This window comes from Parasteatoda tepidariorum, chromosome 2, assembly GCF_982258835.1.
Source record: "Parasteatoda tepidariorum strain Cologne lab strain chromosome 2, Ptep-v5.0, whole genome shotgun sequence".
NCBI classification, from domain to species: Eukaryota; Metazoa; Arthropoda; class Arachnida; order Araneae; family Theridiidae; genus Parasteatoda; species Parasteatoda tepidariorum.
Genome location: NC_141756.1, coordinates 97093062 through 97114895, shown reverse-complemented (window position 1 = coordinate 97114895; position 21834 = coordinate 97093062). Strand labels below are relative to the sequence as shown.

Here is a 21834-nt window from a genome sequence, read left to right as displayed (position 1 = left end):
GATGAATATTTCTTTATTATATATTATTTTGTAGACTTTTAAAAATCTTTTTTTTTTACCAAATCAGAACCTGTTTCCTATGAAACAAAAGTAACTGATAGAAAATTCAAAATGCATACATATTGTTGATTACTCTTAGATGTTAGATTTGGTGTTAGAAATAATAGCCAAATGTTTTTTAAGTTTTCAGTCTTGGAAACAATACTTATGGACAGTGTGGTGTGCTTTCAAATACAGCTGAAAGAAAGGAGGATCTAATAAAGGTTCATAAAGTTGAAGGAATTGATGAAGACATTGTTGAGGTATATGAGGTTTTCATTGAAACTTAATTAAATGTTACTTTGAATGTTTTTTTTTGGTGTAAGAACCAAATTTACTCTTAACTGACTAAACATTTTACCTTTTTAGTAGTTTGTAGGTTTGACACAGGTTGGGCTTATATGTTTTCTTGACAATAGAGCATTAAAATGATGTGAAAACAAAATGTAAAAAATAAAAAGTTCGACACAACAGAGTTTCAATTTAAGAAAAAACAATTTTAGTTTCAAAAGTTAGAAAGTAGAAAATTTGGTATTTTAAACAACTTAAATCTTGCTTTAGAATCTCATACTAAATTACATTTTGTCAATATTTTTCATGAGTAAAGGCGTTTTTCACAGTTATCGTCATAAATGTTTCGAAGTAATGTGTTTTGCACCTGAAGATCTATCAAGTTCGTATAAATGAGGATTTATTAACAATTTATTTTATCACCATCAGTGAGCAGTCAATTTATGTATATAAATAATGGCCCTGCTCTATGTGATTCGATGCCTTTGAACTTGACTCAGAAGACAAGAAAACTTCTGAACCATTTGCTTTACCGAAAAAAAAAAGAAGAAAAAAACTCACTTCACAATGATATGTCTGGATTAAAGTCATATGGTTTACATACACTGCAGATATTTTGAAAAAAACCTTTATTAATTGAGTTACAGCTCTAAAAACTATATTTCATGATTAGTATTGCAAAAATGAATTTAAAATTATTTTCTTAATAGTTTATTAAATATTATTTATTTTTTTAAGGGAAATGGAATTAAGTTTAATAATTCATATCAAATTACAAATATTTTCACATCATTAAACCGAAAGATTTTAAATTTTTAACCTAATTTACTAGAACATTAAAATTTTTTTGAAAAAAGAAAAATTTAAAAATCAAAATTTGCAGTGTAATAGTCATTTAACTAAATTCAACAAGAATAAAAATATTTTTTAAAAGTTATATGTTACAGATGAAAAGCCAGTGAAAAATAGAAAAAAATTCACATGTAATAAGTTTTGCTTTTATTAACTGCAGAAAATCTATTTATTAAGTTTTTCAGCATTGAACACAATGGATTTGCCGCCGTATCAAGGTATCAAAGCTTTTTTTTTTTTTCGAGAAAAAAGGTTTCAAATTTTTTTTTTTTTTTTTTTTTAGCACTTTAAGTATGAGACCATCGAATGAATTTATTTGTGCAAAAATCTTGATTTAAAAGTTTTGCATTTTTATTTATTCTTGAAAATATACTTAAATGTCATATTTTTGATATTAAAATTTTTTTTTTCTTCAGAAAAATGTATTTACTAATATTTTAATTAATGTTTCTTTGTCATTACAATACAGTAATTTACATGTTTACTTGCTTTTTGATGCTCCTAAAAAGTGTTATACTATTTAATTATTTCTTTTTAATTAAGTATAACCTGTCATTGGAGAGCAGAAGTATTTTTTCCTCTTCAGTGTATAAATTAAACCATTTTATCTAATTTTTCTGATTCTCTAAATTCAAAATTCATTATGTAAGTTTTTCAATACTATTGCTTTTATGAAAATATAAAAGGAAGCTTATAATATTTGTATAAAAACATCAGTATATATCATATATATTATTTGTATAAAAACATCAGTATAAATAAAACCTATTATTCAAAAAAAAAAGAAATAATGCAAGTTTTCTTTTCAAAGCATGTATCAAAACTGAAATAAATGAAAATCAAATTATAAAGCGATTCCATTAATAAGTCTTAACCAGCCGTCAATGATGTAAAGGAGATGATACCTATGTGTTTAAAGGATTCTTTTCTAGTTAAAGTAATAACTACGGTAAAAAAAGAAGCCGGAATTTACCAATCAAGAACTGGTCGCAATTGTTTGGACTAACTTTTTTCAGAAGCTTGTATATTGGATTGGCTTTGTATATTTCAATAATTATATTTGAACAAAGTATTTTTGATCACCATTTCTTATTATTTTATTTTATATCCTTCAATTGTTTACATTTTGATTTTATGTCTTAATTTATAAAACTACTTGCTTTATTTTTCAAACTTTCAGTATGAGCCAGGATGGTTCAGGGGATAGAGCGTTTACCTTCCAATGAGGTGAACCATGTTCGAATCGCAGCGATGAAGGTCAATATGAGTTCCGCATTTGGCTGGCACTGACCACAGTGCTAACGTAAAATATCCTTAGTGGTAGACGAATCATGTGTTAGAGACCCCTTGCAGTCAGGCTAACCGTGGGAGGTTGTCGTAGTTTCTCTCTCTGTGTAACGCAAATGCGGGTTAGTTTCATCAAAAAAATCCTCCACAAAGGCAAATTTCTCACAGTACTAGATCCAGGAGTTCCCTTGTCTTCTGGATTGGTTTCAAAATTACAAGGCTACGTAGTTGAACATTAATAGTCATAAACCAAAAAAAAATTGGGTCTGCAGTTCAATGGCGGTTATAAAATGAAACAAAACTTTCAGTATTTATGTCTTTTGAGTTTGGCTCAGTATTGCATGCTATTATAAGTCTAGCTTTTGTGTTATTAAACACTGCATATAATCCAATCATTTGTTTTGATGCTCTAAAAAATTTCATTCTAACTTTTGTGATATTTTATTTTAATAAAATATGCTTAAAAAATATTTTCACTGAAGAAAAAAAAATACTTAAATCTTATTGCCCATTAGGTTCATGTTATTGTAAGACATTTCTCTCTTGTTTTTTAAAAAAAGCTAACTATTTTTTTTATAGGTTGTATGTGGTCAGGATCACACACTACTTCTGTCAACTTCTGGAAAAGTGTACAGTTTTGGTTGGGGTGCTGACGGCCAAACCGGTAAAAACTCATTTTAAATAGCACTTTTTTCACCTATGATTACACTAATAATATTTATGTACAGTGTCAAAATAAAAAATATAGAATAGCGGAATAACTTTTGAATAAGTGTTAGTTAGATCTTAGTGATTCGAGGGCCTAACCTTAAATATGTTTATTGATTAGTGCAGACAAAATTTAAAATTATAAAATATTATGCAAAACAAACTTTCTCTGGGTTAAAAAATCTTTTTTTTTTCCCCAACAGATTTGTACAGTATCAAAATAAAAGATAGAATCGTTTAATGACTTTTGAAGAAGTGTACTGATTTTCATTTAGTTAGATCTTTTCTTAGTGAGTCGTGGGCTTGACATTAAATATGTTAATTGATCAGTGCAGACAAAATTTAAAATTATGAAATATTATGCAAAACAAACTTTCTCTGGGTAAACAGGTCTTTTTTTTCTCCCCAGCAGATTTGTACAGTGTCAAAATAAAAAATAGAATCGTTTAATAACTTTCAAATAAGTGTTCTGATTTTCATTTAGTTAAATCTTATCTTAGTGATTCAAGGGCCTGACATTAAATATGTTAGTTGATCAGTGCAGACAAAATTTAAAATTATGAAATATTATGCAAAAACAAACTTTATCTGGGTAAACAAATCTTCTTTTTCCAACAGATTTGAATTCTTGACCCTTAAAATATGTGAAAAATATTATTCCAATAGTTTTGACGGGGGAGCATGTTTATATCCATTAACCCACTGACGGTTCTGTGCGTAAAAAGTCAAATTTTAACCTGCAGTCTTCTCCGCAAAGCAAACTGGTTTTTGCATGTTAATAGATAAGAAAATATTGTATAGGGGACAAACATTCTCTCAATTTTGCCCATTTGCTAAACCAACCAGTGGTTTAATATTGATTTTACTTTTTGCACATTTCATCAAATTATGCCCATATTAATTTATCATCTTCAAACTATCTGCTCATAGCTGGAAATTTTTATTTATTCTAAGATAATTCCATGTAAAAAAAATATTTTTATAAATGATTAACTTAATAATTATTTTTTTATTGTTTAATTTAATAATGGCCAAAAAAATAAAATTGTGAGGATCGTAATTTTTTACCTCAATATAAACTAAGTCATTTTAAAGTAATAATTTTTATTGACAATATTCAGAATTTGGAAAATATCAGCTGATTAGTTTCTAAGCATTGAAGTTATAGAGAAGTCCTATTTTTAAATTTTCATTTTTAAAAATCTGTGATACTGCCTATTGGCCTCATCTAAGTTTGTGTTTATAAAAATCACTATTAATGGTGTTTTTTGTAATTATTGTCACACTTGTATTGTAAATATTGTTTAAATGTTTTATTTAAGGTTTGGGTAATTATAACAACCAATTCACTCCCGCCATGTTGAAAGGAGATATTGAGGGGGAAAAAATAGTACAGCTCTCCTGTGCAGCTGATTGTGTTTTAGCAGTTTCAAGTATGACTTCTATTCTACTTCTATTATCAAACTCAAAGCAACACTTTAATCCAATTAATTGAAATTTGCTTTTCTAAATATTTTTAAATGCTAATAAACTATCCAGTAAAATTTGACTAATTTGAAATTTATTTTGTTGTAATAATTTAAAACAGTATTGTTTTTATTACTGATTCAGTATTTATCTATTAACATATGCTTGGAATACATAACTTGCTAAAAATTTGTAATGAGAAATAAATTTTTAGGATTTTTCGTGTATTGTTCAATATGCATTATTATTTTACTATACCAGTTATTTTTACACAACAGTTCAAAACTACAGTTCTTTCTGTTTCTTCATGTACAGTGTGTTGTTCTTTCTTTTTTTCGTTCTTTTTTAATTCCAGGTTTACCTGGAATACAGAACTTGCTAAAAACCTATAATGAGAAATAAATTTTTAGGATTTTTCTTGTATTATTCAAAATACATTATTATTTTATTATGCCAGTTATTTTTACTACAGTTCTTTCTGTTTCTTTATGTACAGTATGTTGTTCTTTCTTTTTTCCCATCTTTTTTAATTCCAGGTTTACTTGGAATACAGAACTTGCTAAAAACCTATAATGAGAAATAAATTTTTGGGATTTTTCTTGTATTATTAAATATACATTATTGTTTTATTATACCAGTTATTTTTACACAACAGTTCAAAGCCACAGTTCTTTCTGTTTCTTTATTTAACAATTTTTTGTTCTTTATTTCCTTTTTTTTTCTTTTCTGATTCCAGGTAAAGGAGATGTCTTTGGATGGGGAAATTCTGAATATCGACAGTTAAATTTAGCTACTGACAAACAACAGGTTTGAACTAAAATTTTCTGAAGAAATATGCATATTTAATTTTAAAAAATGTATCATAGCCTTTTTTTTCTGTTTTAAATTGCATTATATATTTTTATATGCTAATCTATATTGCATTTAAAAATTGATTTTCATGTATTGTCATCATCTTCAATATTTTTAAATTAAAGTTGAGTCGACTCCAAACTTTTTCCAATATTTAGCCCTTGCCTTTCAATTGGGTACTTGCACTCCAAGAAAAAGAAGGCAACCATGTGACCTATGACTAGCTAATCTTTATCAGCAATACGGAGTATTAAAGTTGAGCTAAGTTTCTCTACATACTTATTTAAAATGTTAATTAACATTAAGTTAATTGAATACAGAGCCGCATAGCACATAAAATTTTTTGAAAAATAATTCTTTCTAGTCTACTTCTTTTACTTCTTTTTTGTTTATTCTTTTATTTATTATTTGTTTATATATTTTATTGTAACCGTGATATATATTTTTGTTTTGTGTACCTGGCAACTTCGATGCATAATAAGTTTATGTTCTACATGACTTCCTGCCTGTCTTTGTGTAAATTTATAGTTATAGAATTGAAATCTTTGTGAAAGAATATAAGCTGTGTTACTTAAGAGAATTGGTACCTAAAAGGTTTGACCTACTAGAAGTCGAAAGGAAAGAACAGTTGCTAATGTAAACTAATACTACATTTCAACAACCAATCAGGATTGAGATACCCACACTACGTCACTTGCAGGTATCCCATTTACACCTACAGCTTTTCTAACCTTGTTTTCTTGGTTATTTGATTCCACAAGATTTAGTTTCAGCGATTCTCCAAACTATTAGGCCAACACACTTTAAATGTTTCATTCTCTCAGTGTCATTTGCTGTATTATGCATGGTTCTCACTCTCTTGACTTTTTGGTAATTCTGACCAAGCTTCTAATTATACATTTTGTTTTTATTAACCTTTTTATTAATTTGGTAGTGAGATTACAAATCTTTGATCCATAAGTAAGCGTTAGTAAGACACTGTGATTGAAATTTATTTTTTTCTTTGAGTAGTGTATTATGTATTCGGTATATTACTATTTTTACCAAATGGTTTTGATTTTCTTGTTAAATTTTTGCTAGTTATTTTTTTTTTGACAGCTGTAAAAAAAATCTCATTCTAAATAAATCTAAGAGTGCTTAAAGCATTTATCATGTTGGAGTCTGTCATTCTGGTCCACTTGTTGAATCAAGCAAGAAGTTAATAGAATGAAAATTATAAATAAATAACATGATCAATGAAAGTGATTTAACAAAACATCAAAAGAATCAATTAATAAATCAAAGAATAACAAACTGTGAGAAAAAACTAATCTATTATAGGATAATCAATTCAATGAATGAACTGAAAGACAAATCAGCAAACTAATGAGTTAAATCAGTTATTTAATCTTCTATGAATCAGTCAGTTGTTCAATGTTCTTTGAATACAAGAATTCATAAATCAACAAGGTGCAGTATATTTCTGAATGTAAACCTAATTGTGTATAAGCTGAGAGTATGCTTTTTCTTGGAAAATTCATACAGAGTTCAAAACATGTAAGCCGACATAAAAAAAATTACATGTTATCTTTGTGGTAACTTTCACCTCCCTTTTCTTTTGGTCAAACCAGCCATCTTAATTCTTTTGTTTGCCTCTGTTCAAAAATAAGAAGATCATTGATAGTATAACTAATTCTTTTCCTCCTAGTTTTAATTTTCCTCGTCTCCTTAAGAGGAAGCCATACCTCAGAAGAAAATTTTCGTCGGAAATTCTCTTTCATTATTAATTTAAAATTTAAAGTGTAGAAAAAGTTAGTTCAGACAAACCTAGAGTAAGTCCATAAATTTTCAAATAATAAATCGAAAATTTCAAAATATACAAATGAAAATAAATGACTCTATTGGAGATGATAACTTAGGATTAGGCAACAAAAAATATCTCTTCTAATAATTTGTTTGCATTTTAATATTCTGAAGTATTTTTTTCAGCGATTGAAACTTCATGACTTATTCTAGGTTTGCCTGAACTTACTTTTTCTTTCTTTTAAATTAGTAATAAAGGAGTAAGAGAATTTACTACAAAAATTTTCTTCTGAGGTATGGTGTCCCCGTAAGCTAACTTATAGTGGCATCATCGTTTGCAAAAAGATTAAGTAACTCAGATGCCAATAGTAAAAGCTATCTGAATTTTGAAGCTATAATTTTTTACTTTTACTGTTTGCTGTTTTATGAGAAAAAATAAACGTTTAAAAGCAATTCTAATTAAAAAAAATAATCCTTTTCTTTTGTAATTTTAAAGAATTTCGCTTTATATATTTATATATTTTTGTACATTCAATTTGATTTGGATGGAAAAGTATTTTTGTTGGTGATGTTTGTGTGTGATTTTGCAAATTTTGTGGATTCAATTATGAACAAAACTCCACTTTATCTTTGAACATTTTTTAAAATTCTGGACCTACATTCAGTATGGTATCGTTCAGTCATAATATACAGTAGTTGATTCTTATTCTTTGATTTGTTGTCCTACGCCCCTCTCATTCACTAATTAGAGTTTACCAATTCATTTATTAATTTGCTTATCGATTACTCTGATTGATTCCCTGATTTATACTGCACCTAGGAATTATTTTAATGTATGTATTAGTTATGCATGTGATAAGATCACACTTTCACTGAAGGCAGTAAATAACTGAAGTAAAAATTTTATTTGAATTTTTTTCTTACCTCTGTAATTAGAATGCAACATTTCTGATACTTGCAGTTACTTCATATTTTTACCAGTAATTGTGAGCAAAAAGAAACTTCAGCGATCTACAATAACATTTATGTTATGTGTGCCTAATTAGTTCTAAAGAATGATTTTAAAATATCTAAATGAATTTTGTTATCAGTTGAATTAGTATTTGTTTTTATTATATTCTTTCTTTAAAGGATACTTTAAAAAAAAAATTGGCGTTGCTATGTTCACTATTAATTGGGTTTGTTTGTTTTTTCCCTTCCAGATAAATGTTCCTACTTACCTGAATCTAAATCTGGGCAAAATTACTCAAGTTGCATCAGGCGGGACTATATGTGCTGTTGTGAATGGTAATTATTAAAAAAAAATTTTAAAATCCCTTATCGCAATTTATAACACTAACATTGTGCGTAGCATTTTTAAAAAGTGCTTAAAGGTGCTTATTTTCGATTTTCGTTATTTAAAAGCCCTTTAAGGAGCTTTTTTCATTAGGTGGCTTTAAAAAGTACTTAATTTTCTCTTTTCGAAAATGAGATTTTTTTTCTTTACCATGTCGATTTTCGCCAAGTATTATGAAAAAGCATGCTTTTCACATTGCTCTATTCAACGTTTTCACAATTCATTGAACTACAATCTATTCACCAGTACCATCGGTCCGTAGCGTAGGAAAGCGTCAATCATTTTGCATTTTTGATGAAATACTTGCGACTCCGTATGTGCATTGACTGAGCTGAGTTCAGTGAGATTATTGCACTCTCATGTGCAACTCTGCTGCATTTTGCAAGATATTCTCAATTTCAGACTTCATTTTCCACTCTCTGATATTGAACCAAAAAATCTCTTGATCATTTTATAATGGCTAACATAATCAAGAAAAGAGTTATTTGCCAGAAACTAGTTATTTTATTATAATCATTTAAAGTCTAAGAAAATTATTTTGTACATTGTTAATGTATATAGTGCTTGAAAATATTTTTGAGTGCTTAAAAAGTACTTTAAAGGTGGTTATTTTTTGTGGAAAGATTTGGCTATGCACCCTGACTAAGGATTGTGTAGAGCCGTGATGGCTCAAGGAATAGAGCGTTGGCCTTCCAATGAGGGGAACCAGGTTCGAATTCCAGCAATGGCTGGTCAATATGAATTCCACATCCGGTTTGCACCGACCACAGTGCTGACATAAAATATCCTCAGTGGTAGACAGAGCATGGGTTAAAGTCTCCTTGCCGTCAAATTAACCGTGGGATGTTTTCGTGGTTTTCCTTGCCTTGTAACGCAAATGCAGGTTAGTTCCATCAGAAAGTCATCTTAGAAGACAAATTTCTCTCAATGCTTGATATCTACGAGTTCTCTTGTCTTCTGGATTGAGCTCAAAATTACAAGGCTTCAGAGTTGGAACATTAGTAGGCATAAACCCAAAGAATTGAGTAAGTTGTTCAACAGCGGTGATAATATAAAATAAAAAATAAGTATTGTGTGTTTATTTGAAGTTGATAATATGTTGTGAAATAACAATATTTTTCAAATATTATACAGTCAATTCGCTATAACTCGAAGTACGATAACTCGAATATTACTATAACTCGATTTTTTTATGAGGTCCCGACCCTTTTATCTTCAATTTCATGTTAATTATTCTCGATTACTCGAATTTTACTCCCTTTAACTCGATTTTTTTTGGGATCTTTTAAGGCAAGAAAAGAAAACCAGGAGCTGATACCTTGCCCCTTCCTTTGCAAAACACGCACAATGTCTTTCGCATTCTTCATGGATAAGCTAAAGCTGTCCCTCTTGAAGTATGTGAAAAGTGATTAAATGAAACGTTACCAAATTTACTTCAAGGATACAGTTAAAATGATGTTTTCAATATTGATGAAATGGGTTTATTTTTTAAATGTCTTCCAAATAAGACTATGATGTTTATGGATGAAAACTGCTCAGGGGGTAAAATGAGCAAGGAACGTTTGACTGTCCTAGTTGTTATCGGAAAATACCGAAATCCCCGATGTTTCAAGAATGTAAAAACATATCCTTTGGATTACAAGTCTAACAAAAAGTTCTGGGTGACATCAGTTTTATTTGAAGACTATGTAAGAAAATTGGATCGGAAATTCTTCGCTAAAAAAAGAAAAGTGATACTCTTTATGGATAAATGCACAGCGCATAGTGATCTACCTAATTTGAAAGCAGTAAACTTGCAGTTTCTCCCGCCAAATACAACAGCAAAGTTGCAGCCTATTGACCAGGGTATCATAAAGTGCTTCTAACAGTCTTATCGTAAATGGCTTGTCAGAAAAATGATCTTAAATATTGAAAGCATTTAGAAGATTTGTAATTAATAAGCATTAATTAAATAATGCGACAATATTTTGAAAGTCCAAAACCGAAACTAACGATAAGTCGAACTTCCGATATGTCGAAGTTTTTCGTCAGTCCTATCAGATTCGAGTTATCGCGAATTCACTGTACTAATATTTTGAAAAGGGTTTTCACAATACATCCTGAATAAAATGTCTTACGATCAATATCCAGTGTATAATAATTGTGATTTAGTGTTTGACAATTGCCTGTGATAATATTGTGGTTATTGTCTATAATGATTAATATCAATTACAATTATGTCACAAGTGTTATCATTATGATGATTTCCAGTTCCTGTAATTTAATTATTGAATTCATTCCAATATGAATATCGCATTTTGATAAATTTCGTTTGGGTAAATGGAGGTATTGATTAACATAAAAATGAAACAATTTAATTAAAAGCATAAACTATCAACAATATTTTCTAAAACATTGATCAGATGTTATCTTTGTGATATTAAAATTCCCTCTCCCCATCACTAATATTCCTATGTGAAATTTTGTGAAATTTTGCTAAAAATTTTTGTCTAAAATTGAAATTTTTCTTATAAATAAATTTTAAGAAAAAAAATTATGATTCCAATAATTTTTTTTAAAATTAAAATGGTTTATTTTTATAAGTTTCATAGTCTTAAAAAAAGTATGTGTCATTTTAAATTTTCAGATAAAATTACTTTTTTTATTCTAACTCATTTCAGTTAGCTTATAAAAATACTGGACCAGAGAGATGCAAAATTTTTTGGAGTTGACCAATTTGACTCTAAAATTTAAAAAATAGTATGCAAATTTTTTTAAACTGCAGGCACTGAACTTATTGTTCTTTCGTTATGGAAGGTGCCGGAATTGTTTCTTATTTGGCGTTGCCTGGTAAGCGACTATTGGGAGACTTTTCTGTTCTAGCGATGTTTTTTTAATCATAATTTAAGTTGAAAACCTGCAGCCTGTGGGAGCTTCTGAACACACTGTATTTTTTTTCTTCAAAAATAAAAAGTTTTGAGAATTTTGAATTGCAAGTTTGAGTCATGACTTATTAATTCGTTCAATTTGCACAGATTGCATTGTAAGTTTATTTCGTTTCCCTATCATCTTCTCAATGGTTATTGCTACAAAGTTGCGCATGATTTTAAGAAACCCAATTTCTAATACGATATTACGTAATATTGCAATAATTTGAGTTGTAGTACCTTTTTACAATATATATATGCATACATATATTTTCTAAATCAATTATTAATTAAACTGAAATTTTTTTAGAAAAGGTATGTATTCTTTTAATAGAAAAGTATTTTTTTTTAATAAACTCTAGTCATTAAAAATATTTAATTTTCTGCAAATATACAAATTTTTTTTATTTAAAAAATTAGTGCTGGAACACTAACGTTTATATAAAAACTATCATATTTGCCACCAACTTGACTAAATGGATCATAGTATATAACGATAAAGTAATTTAATAAAATTTAGTCATATTTTTGAGTAATTTTTGTTCTTATTTAGGCAACTATTTTCATAGTTTTTGTCAATTATTTTCATGCTTTAGGTTACTAAAAGCAACTATTATGTTAATTTTTTACTGTGTAAACCCTGCAATAGGATAATCCATTCCGATCTTCTAATCCAGGGATGGGCAAACTATGGCCCGCGGGCCAACTGTGGCCCTCTGGAAGATTTTATCCGGCCCGCGGATAGAATTTTTATTTGCCGATCAGTGGCAAATATAAATAATATACATCCATTTTCTTGTCGACTATGTTTAAAATTATTTCTGTTTTTCCTTTTTCAACAAAGTACTGATGAAGTTTTTGCTTTCTCTATTTTTGTTCTACAAAACATAAATTGATGGAATTCAATTGGTAAAATGTTGAAAGCAGAAGTTCTTTATTGAATAGCCATAGATTGGCTCCAACTAGCGCTTGTCTCTCTCGAGGAGCTGACTTATGGAATCTAATATAGGTAAATTGCACTTCACATTTGGCAGACTGCGCATTTTACGCTCCAAAGAGCGGACAATCTAACAATCATTTGAAGCAGTCGTTTCTAAATATTCCAAAGTTTTACAAATCATTACCAAAAGCTAGTTTCCGAAATTTAATATTTCATGCTCAGAAAGTCAGTGCATGTTTGCTTAATCTTATATATGTGAACAAGTGTTTTCAACTATGAACCTTAGAAAAAATCATTTCAGAAGTAGACTAACGGCAAAACATTTAGCCTTGTTCCTTAAATTAAGTACATCTCACTTCCAACCTTAATGTAAGGAACTTTTAAAAATGAAATCGCAATTTCCTTCATCTCACTAAATATTTAAATTAAAACTTGTATATCACCTTTTTTTCTTAAATTTTGAAGTTTTTACTTGGCCCACCAAAAATTTTTTCTTGATTTTTGGCCCCTCGACCAAAAAAGTTTGCCCATCCCTGTTCTAATCAATCAGTAACATGTCATTATGTTTGATTTATTTAGAGAAAGGAAATGTCCATGTTTGGGGTTACGGCATTTTGGGACAAGGTCCAAATGTCTCTTCGTCAAAGATTCCAACTTTGCTACCTCAACCATTGTTTGGTGCAAATGAATTCAACTCCGATGTGAAAGTGAAGCAGATTGTTTGTGGGCTGAATCATTTTGCTGCTCTTACAAGTTTGTGAAGATTGTTTGTTACTATTAGTTAACATTGTTTATTTGATTTTAATTATTAACATGCTTTAAACTTACAATTTTAATCATTTGGTTTATCCCCATCAGGACTAGGAAAAGAAGCACTTGACCAGAGGCCCGCACGTTTTGAGTTTGTACACAATTACAAGATGTAATTCAATGTACCATATTAAGATCATGTCTATGTGCTCTTGGGCCACTAAAATTGAAAATGTGTGTTTCCATGGGACTTGAAGGAATCAAGATCATGATCATGTTGATGTGATCACTGTCCAGAAAGTGTTAAATTATGATTTAAATTGTGGTTTAAATTTCTTGAATTTCCAAAAAAAAAAAAAATCTTTTATTTAAATTACTTTTTTTAAAAGCAAATTCTCAATTTAAATTTAGAATATCTTTTAATTTTTAAAAATACAATTTAATATTATATGTAATTTTTGTAATTCTCTTATATATTTTTTTAAAATTCTAAAATCAATGACATTGAATTTTTTTTGTAGAGAATTATGCATGAGTAGGTAATTATTATGTATGTAAATTATAGTTAAATGTTCAAAGCAGACTTATAAATAAGGAGATTAAACGTGTATAAAAGTGATGTAAAACTTTTAAATTGTAAGTTTTCATAATTTTAGCTTGTAAAATAATTAGCAGTCTTATAAACATTCTTCCATCATACCCATTTAGTTTTATGTTTATTTAAATATATGCTTTTTTAAGCTTATTAAGCATGTAGTTTGTGTAAATAAATAATAAAAAAATACTAATTTTGAGAAGAGTATTTTAGAGTAAATGATTTTTTTATGTTCCCTCATCTAAATTATTTTATTCTTAATTTTTTTAATTTAACTGGCAAATAAAGCCTAAGGGTTTTGTGCTTGAATGAAAATAGCTTAGATTGTATTTATTCAGGGATAAGTTTTTAATAATTATAATACATATAATTTTAAGCATTTTAGTAATAATATTGTTTTTAAATAATACTAAGCATTATTAACTCATTTTATCAGAGCTTTGATTTAATAAAAAAATATAATTCAAACCAGAAAATTTCGATTTTTATTTTTATATTCTTAACCAAATTATGATTGTTGCCAACCCTGCTTTAATTATTGATTTTGCGATATTCATATAAATTTTTTCTGCCAATCCTGTTTTTCAAAATTATGTATCTTATTTACTTCTGTTCATGTTAAAATGTGCGCATCTTTCTACGTAAATTAGCAATTGAAGGAGCTTATTATTTTAGATTGGAACTTTGTCTTCATTTAATTGTGAACAAAATATTTGTTTTACACTTGGAAAATAAATTCACTTTTATTTGGCAGATTGTTTAAGAATTGTCAGAAGTAATTTTTTTACAGCATCATTTTAATTTGTGATTATCAGAAACTGAAAGGCGAGAAAATGTATAATCTATAAAATAAATAATCTAGAATCTAAATAATCTAGATAAACCTTATACCATTAAAAGCAAATTAGTGATAATTAAACCTAATCCTTATATATTTAATCCGCAGTAACCTTTTGCATGTTGTATAATTGTTTATTTCAGGGTTACTAATAAAAAAAAAAATAATATTTAAATACAGTAAAATTTTTTGTGAATGACCACTCTCCGTTCCACAGTAAAATAGTCGTTGATGGAGGTTGGTCATTCTTAAAGGTAACCTCTATTGACATCAAAATTGTTATGAAAAGCGCACGATTTTTTGCAAACGATTTTATTTAAAGTCAGTGTCATTTTCTTGGTGCTGATGCCACTTCTGTTAGCGTCATGAAAAGACAGATCTATGAATAAAATCTAGCATTTATAAAAATGATCCCAACTGATATAATTATGTGTAAAAACAAATTTACCAATTATGAATGATAAAGTTATTTTAAATTAATAAATAATTATGTTTTTTGTTGAAGTTAGTTTTATATCTTAAAAATTAGTTAACTTTAAAAGATGAGAAGATGTTTTTTTCTTTTCTTATTAAACTTTCAACTCTGAAAGTAAATCATTGATATCATCGTCTTTAGTGCATTCTGACTGCAACGTGAGGTTGTATCGTCAAAAAGAGCTCTCTAAATTAGAGTCTCACTCAAGTATTTTGAATAGATTTTAATCTACTTATTTTTTGTTTTGATATTTTTTAATGTCTTCTTATTTGACTTTTTCCACATTTGACTTAGATGTTTGCCCGCTCGTTGGGAGAGGTTTTAATAGTCTCTCCTAAAGTTTTTCTTCAACACAAAGTTTACGGAAAAAATTCTTGCATCCCAAAAAGGGTCGTAAATGCAGATGGTCTTTCTTGGAGGTTTAACTGTACTAATATTGCAAGTTGATAATCTTTTTCTTATATGTTTAGATCATCACCATTTGTTTATGTGGGGAAAGAATAGGAGCGATTGTCTTGGGCTTGGAAAGAATAGCGGAGATCAGTTTTTTCCTTATAAAGTAACTTTTTATTTCTACTTTTGAACTATTTATTAAGTAACTGCTATTTATTGTTCTTTTGCAACATTATTAGATTCTTATTATTAGGATAAGTTATTTTCTCAATCTATTAATTTTTGCCTCCTTAAGCACTGTTACTTGTTAAAATATTTATTTTCTTTATTTAATGGTACGTTTTGCTTAAATTATTCGAGAAGAGTTATAAAAAATGTGCATCATACTCATTTTGCACTTAAATAATGTTTTAAAAAAATAAATTTAGGTAAACTGTCATTAATGTCCCCAGCAAACATTTTTGAATTTTTTAAGTAATTTACTATATTATAAAAATGTGACAGAGATAAATTCGTACATACATACCTCCCAAGTGTCCTTTTTTTTTAACGAAGACTCCTGTATTTTTCGACTATCTTCTGTTTACCTGTATTATCTCAAATTTCTCTGTATTTATTGAAGAAACTAAAAAAAAAATTTTTTTTGTCAATAAAATATTCGCTGATGGAAAAAATATTTCTCTTACTCCTCAACAGATAGTGCTATTGTCAGTACTGCATTATGTTGAAGACTCCCCGTGTAATAAATGGTGACTGATGCACATTAAATCTGTCGAGTAACAAAGTCCTCCATGTTCCCATAACAAATCATACCTCTGGGGATACTGATCCAGGAGTTTCCTTGTCTTTTGGATTGGTTCAAAATTGCTACGGAGTTGAACATTATTAGTTGTAAACCCAAAATTGGGTTGGTTGTTCAACAACGGATATAAAATAGTTTAAGTAATTATAAATAATGGTTTAAAAAAATCTTCTATAGATTAAGATTTGTATGCACATTTTTTACTACACTAAGTGCTTATATTATTTCCAGTTTTGAATTTCTCTTTTTGACTTACATGATTATGCATGATCTATCAAAACTTTACTCGTAGCCTAAAAAATGTCGCTCGTAAAATCTATTCTATTATCAGAATATGTAACATATTCTGATATAGTAGGAATGTCTACTTGAATATTTATAATTGAATATTACAATTGTAGGCATATAATTATAAAATTCAGGTAAAATGTAATTACTGTCTCATGTCCCCAACAAACATTTTTGAATTTTTTAAGTAATTTACTATGCTATGAAAATGTGACAGAGATAAATTTATACATATTCTGATATACTATGTTTACTTGAATATTTATTATCTTAGAATAATTTGTATGTGGTCCCCATTTCTTTGTAATAATTGTCACAAGTATGAAAAATGCCAATAAAACACTATAGAAAGCTCTAATCGAATGAAATATAACTTCCATTTTATAAAGCACACTCTTCACTACAGAACAGTAAAATTGTAATTTTGCACCAGTGCCATTTCTTATAGGGTCAATAAGCATAATTGTACCTTAAAAAATCTTTGGGTAACTTTATTGAATGTTTTGCCCCCAAATTTTTATTACAGAAATTGCAAACAAGTAGAAATGTTTGATTTGTATGAAACGTACTAACTTACTTTTATGAAATATGGATAGTTTAACTAAAGAAATGTAACAGTTTTTCATCTATTTGACAAAAACTATCATTTTGTAATAATAACTGTCCCTACCTGAAATGCTTTTAAAGGGGACAGTAATTACCAAAGAGTGTACAATTACTTTACTATTGGGGAAAACTTTTAATATGTTTGATTCATTTGGTTGTGTTTGATTACATATTTAGTTTCTATTTTTTTAGAATTCAAACAATAGTAAAAGAACGTTATAATCTGAAAATAGGAACTTTGTTTTGAAAAAAAGTTAAAATTTACTAACAAGTGTTTAAATAGTTATGAATGTATTTTTTTTTATTCAACTGCAGTTTGATTTATGAAATTAAAACGTTAACTTTTCAAAGTAAAATTTAAAATGAATTTTTCTCTCAAATGTTAACTGCATTTTTATTTTTATATATTTGTATGGAATTTTAGTTGACATTTTTGGTTTCATTTTTTACTCTTATTAAGAATTGAAAATCTTTGCATGATTGCTTTAAGTTTTAATTTTAACAACATTATTATCTAAATTTTGTAATTTTGATTTTTTGCCAGTGTTTATTAAAAAAATTTCTGTATAAATAAGACTGGTTACTTAATGATTGGTTATAATTAAAAAAAATTTTTTTTTTAAATGTATTTTAGAATTTGTAGTTTCAGTTTTAATTGCTCATTGATATTTTTTAATTTTAGATGAATTGTTTAAATATAGATGATTAAATGGTCAAAATAAAATTTCTAGCAGCGTAAAAAGCTAACTTAAATTTTACTGGACTGTTTAGAGAAGAAGTTTCATTGGTAGCTGGCACATGGTTTACAAAAAAGAAAATGTGACATTTTAAATGCCACTGAAGCCAATTTTCACCCATTTTTAAATTATGAACAATTTAGAGGAAACATATAAATAATATTTCAAAACAATATTTGTCATGTTCTTGAATTATTAAAGGGCAAATGGCCCCCTGGCAGAATCACGGTGACATTGTCGCAGAACGTTACAGAGTTCTTGCAGAAAAATTTTTCCTTCAGAAAGTAAAAAGAAAGTTTTCTTTTCTGCAAAAATTTTCGAAATTTTTTTTCTCTTAAATTATATTTAAAAAATGCATTTTTCATGCATCGGAGGGGATAGAAATGTTTAAAAAATATTTTTCCTCCACAATTATATTCAATAGATGCCTTTTTCACGCATCAGAGGGAAAGAAATGCCCGTGATTTTGTAAATTCTTATTTGGGAAAAATAAAAAATAAATTTTTTTTTTTTTTTAAATTTTTTTATTTCACGGATTTTTAATTTTTTTATTTATTAATTTTTTTATGCGATGATGACTTACGAAATGCGAAGAAAGAAATAATTAGTGTGTTCCCTCTTACAAAATAGGAGAATATTGCCCATGATATTAGAATAAAAAAATATTGCATAATCTTTTAAAAAAAATACCCACAATTATATCCAGATAGACTTTTTTTGTAAATACAACGTCTCTGTTACTTTGAATTTTAAAATTTAATGAATAACATGCATATTAATTATTATTAATAGTATCTTGCTGTAAGATATTAGTGCTAGAGAGATTTGTCGAAAAAGCCCCAAAAAATTCTGCCAGTGGCAAATGGTATTGTTAAGATAAAAATACATCTTAAAACCAAAAAAAAAAAAAATGTGTTTTTTCAGTTAATTTTCATTACTGTCCCCATACACAAAATCACATTTTAAAAGAAGAAACAAGGATTCTGGTTTTAAATTATGTATTTGCTAACAAAACCACTTATTGAAGATAATTTAAAAATAAGTGATAGAAAGATATTTATACAATGGAAAAGTAAAAAGTCTTATGAAAATGCTTAATATTTCTTCCTAATTTCAAATATAACCTATTTTCCCCAAAAAATATGATTTGAATTTTCAATGAAATATGATTTAAAATATTTACCTTCGTTTACTTAGTTATTTATTGATGTGTTTTTAAAGCGTTGAGTGAGGGGACAGTAATTACATTTTTACATGGAATTAATTACTAATTAAAACTGTCTCAAAATTTTTATTTATAAAGTTTTTTCATTACTGATCATTTGTTTGTAAACTTAAATGTATGGTTTTAATGTAAAAATTATCAAGTAAAATTTGAGAATTTTTTATAATTGTCTTTAGTTAGTGTGTTTGAGCAAATCATCCTATTATGTTGCTAAAATTGTATAAATTAATTAATTAAACCTAAGTTAATCTACTGAGGCTGCTTAATTTTAGTCTAAATTGTAAAAACAAATAGTGCATATTAGGTAATACTTGATATGATGAGGGCTAAAAAGGGGCACTAATATAATTTTTACTTAGACACATAATAAGTTTATAAACTTTTGGCAACTGTATAGAATTTACTTGAAAATTTATTAGAAGAGGTTCCAAATTCGTAAGATAAGGTTGATTTTTTACATAAATTTATACTTGTTATGATGTATAAGACAGTTGCATAATAATTTTGAGAGGAAAACTAAATGTAATGAAAACTACCTCAATATAGGTTTTAAATTGTAAGTTGAAATTATGAAAATTGAAAATGTAATTTAACCTACTACCGCTTTCAAATGTCTTCATTGACTATATGTCGTAGGCTAATTGTATTATCCAGATGTTTATGAATAACAACTATCTTTCTGTAATGTCCCAGGCTGATTGGAAAATTTTTCAATATTTTCTATTCATGCAGTTGTTTTAGAAGTTCAGGCAGCTCACAATAAGCCTAGATTAGTAAAGAATCATTATAAATAGTCTTAATAAAGGTTTATTGCAATTCGCCCATTTCTCGATTAGCAAAAAAAAATATATATATATTGGATGATTGTAGTTAGCCTAAAAATATTAGATAAAAAATACTGGAGACTCTTCCAATCAGCCTAGCATATTAGCCTAGCTCCACCCCCTGCTCACTTTGCTCACCAACCTCCGAAATTGCTTCTCTTTCATCCTTGTTTCCACTATAATGCTTTCGTTTTTAAAATATATAACAAGGTGCTTAGCGTTTTTAAAAAGTGCTTAATGGTGCTTATTTTTTATTTATATTTTTTAAAAGCGCTTAAAGGTCCTTTTTTTTATTTGTGGTTTGTAAAAAGTGCTTAATTTTCAATCTCAGAAAGAGGTTCTTTCTTAGTCGTGTCGATTGTTGTCATAAATGAAAAAAAAACATGATTTTCACAATTTTCTCTGCAATATTTATCAAAAACTAGTTATTTTATCTTGATTATGTAAAGTTTTTGAAAATGTTTTTGCATTTTGTTAATTTTATGTTTATAAATTAAGATCTTTAAACAATGGAAAAAAATTTAATTGCTGCATATATTCTAATTATATAATTTTTTTTTTGGAAAGTGATTAAAAATATTTTTTAAGTGCTTAAAAAGTGCTTAATTTTGTTGAAAAATCTGGTTACTCACCCTGTATAACTATTGCAGCTTAATGTAAGAATATTTTGTTAATGTGTTAAACACAAGGAAATAAACAATTGCTAAGCTTTGAGAAATAATGGTGTACTTAAGAAAGAAATTTAAAAAAATGCAGATTATGTGACTCAAGAGAAATAAATGAGAAGCTGACAGTAAAATTACATAAAAGCACTTAAATTTGCAATAACTTTTGAACAGATTGGTATTTTGAAACAAAATTTTCACTAAGTTCACAAACAAAAATATCTCTTTCTGCATCTCTAATTTCAACCCAATTTCAACAGGCCAAACCAAACATAGTGTTTTTTTCCCTTCCAGTTTAGCATTTAATAATTCTTGAACTAGTTGTTGAGTTTTTTTTCCATCGTACACTCTGCACATTTCCTGCAATCCTTCATAATTCTAAGTTTTATTGTTATGTGCAGCAGAACAAAATGTATTGTTAAGATGAACATGCAAAACAGCAGCTGCGGTCTTTACGATTTTTTAGTATAGAGAGATGGTTTAAAATGCATGGAATGATGTCGGAATTTAATTATCTGCAAATTTACTTTGAAAATGTTGTTTCACGCAAATGTTATGCTCTTTCAATTAAATTGATCATTTTTATTATTATCATGTTTAAGCTAATCTCATATTTATTAATTTTAGGTTCCGGTCCCGTCTGAAGTTTTGAAAGTTAGCTGTGGTGTTGATCATACAGCTGCTTTATGTAGATCTTTTATATAGCTGTAGAAAATTTTTTAAAAAAAATTTATCTATTTATTACTTTTTGTCATGTGATTTTTTACAAACTTATTCAGTGAAAACCTATTCTTTTGAATCGTGAATAATTGTATGTTGTAAAATATGCAGTACATAATTAAAATTGTGCTTAATTAATAAAAGAATATGCATCTTGAAACGAAAAAAATGATGTTTCTTTCTAAGAAATAAAATTTTTATTGTAAATACTGATATATTACAACAATATTAAATAGTCACAATGTAAATAAGTTACATAGTAATTGCATTCGCTCAATAAGTAAATTGTGTAACCATAATACGCTGAACTCTATAAATCTGCACAAAAATTCCCTCTTAAATCTGCACAGATTTTAGAATATAAGTAACAAACTAGTGGTTAATGTGAAATATCAAAAATAATATAATAAATAAAATGCATTATGCAATACAATTTGGAATAGTATTTTATTTTTA

General features: G+C 27.6%; 1 protein-coding gene across 2 annotated transcripts in view; it reads left to right on the top strand.

Moving 5' to 3' along the window:
* Window positions 1-21375, top strand: part of LOC107452913 (RCC1-like G exchanging factor-like protein) — a 31126-nt gene extending 9751 nt beyond the window's left edge. For both annotated transcript variants that reach the window (XM_043052730.3, XM_043052731.3), the window contains exons 5-12: window positions 184-302; window positions 3049-3133; window positions 4500-4610; window positions 5381-5451; window positions 8481-8565; window positions 13040-13213; window positions 15589-15677; window positions 21286-21375. In XM_043052730.3, coding sequence (XP_042908664.2) covers window positions 184-302; window positions 3049-3133; window positions 4500-4610; window positions 5381-5451; window positions 8481-8565; window positions 13040-13213; window positions 15589-15677; window positions 21286-21363 — 812 coding nt within the window. In that variant the 3' untranslated portion in view covers window positions 21364-21375. The remainder of the gene's footprint in view (window positions 1-183; window positions 303-3048; window positions 3134-4499; window positions 4611-5380; window positions 5452-8480; window positions 8566-13039; window positions 13214-15588; window positions 15678-21285) is intronic.
* The last annotated feature ends 459 nt before the right edge of the window (window positions 21376-21834 follow it).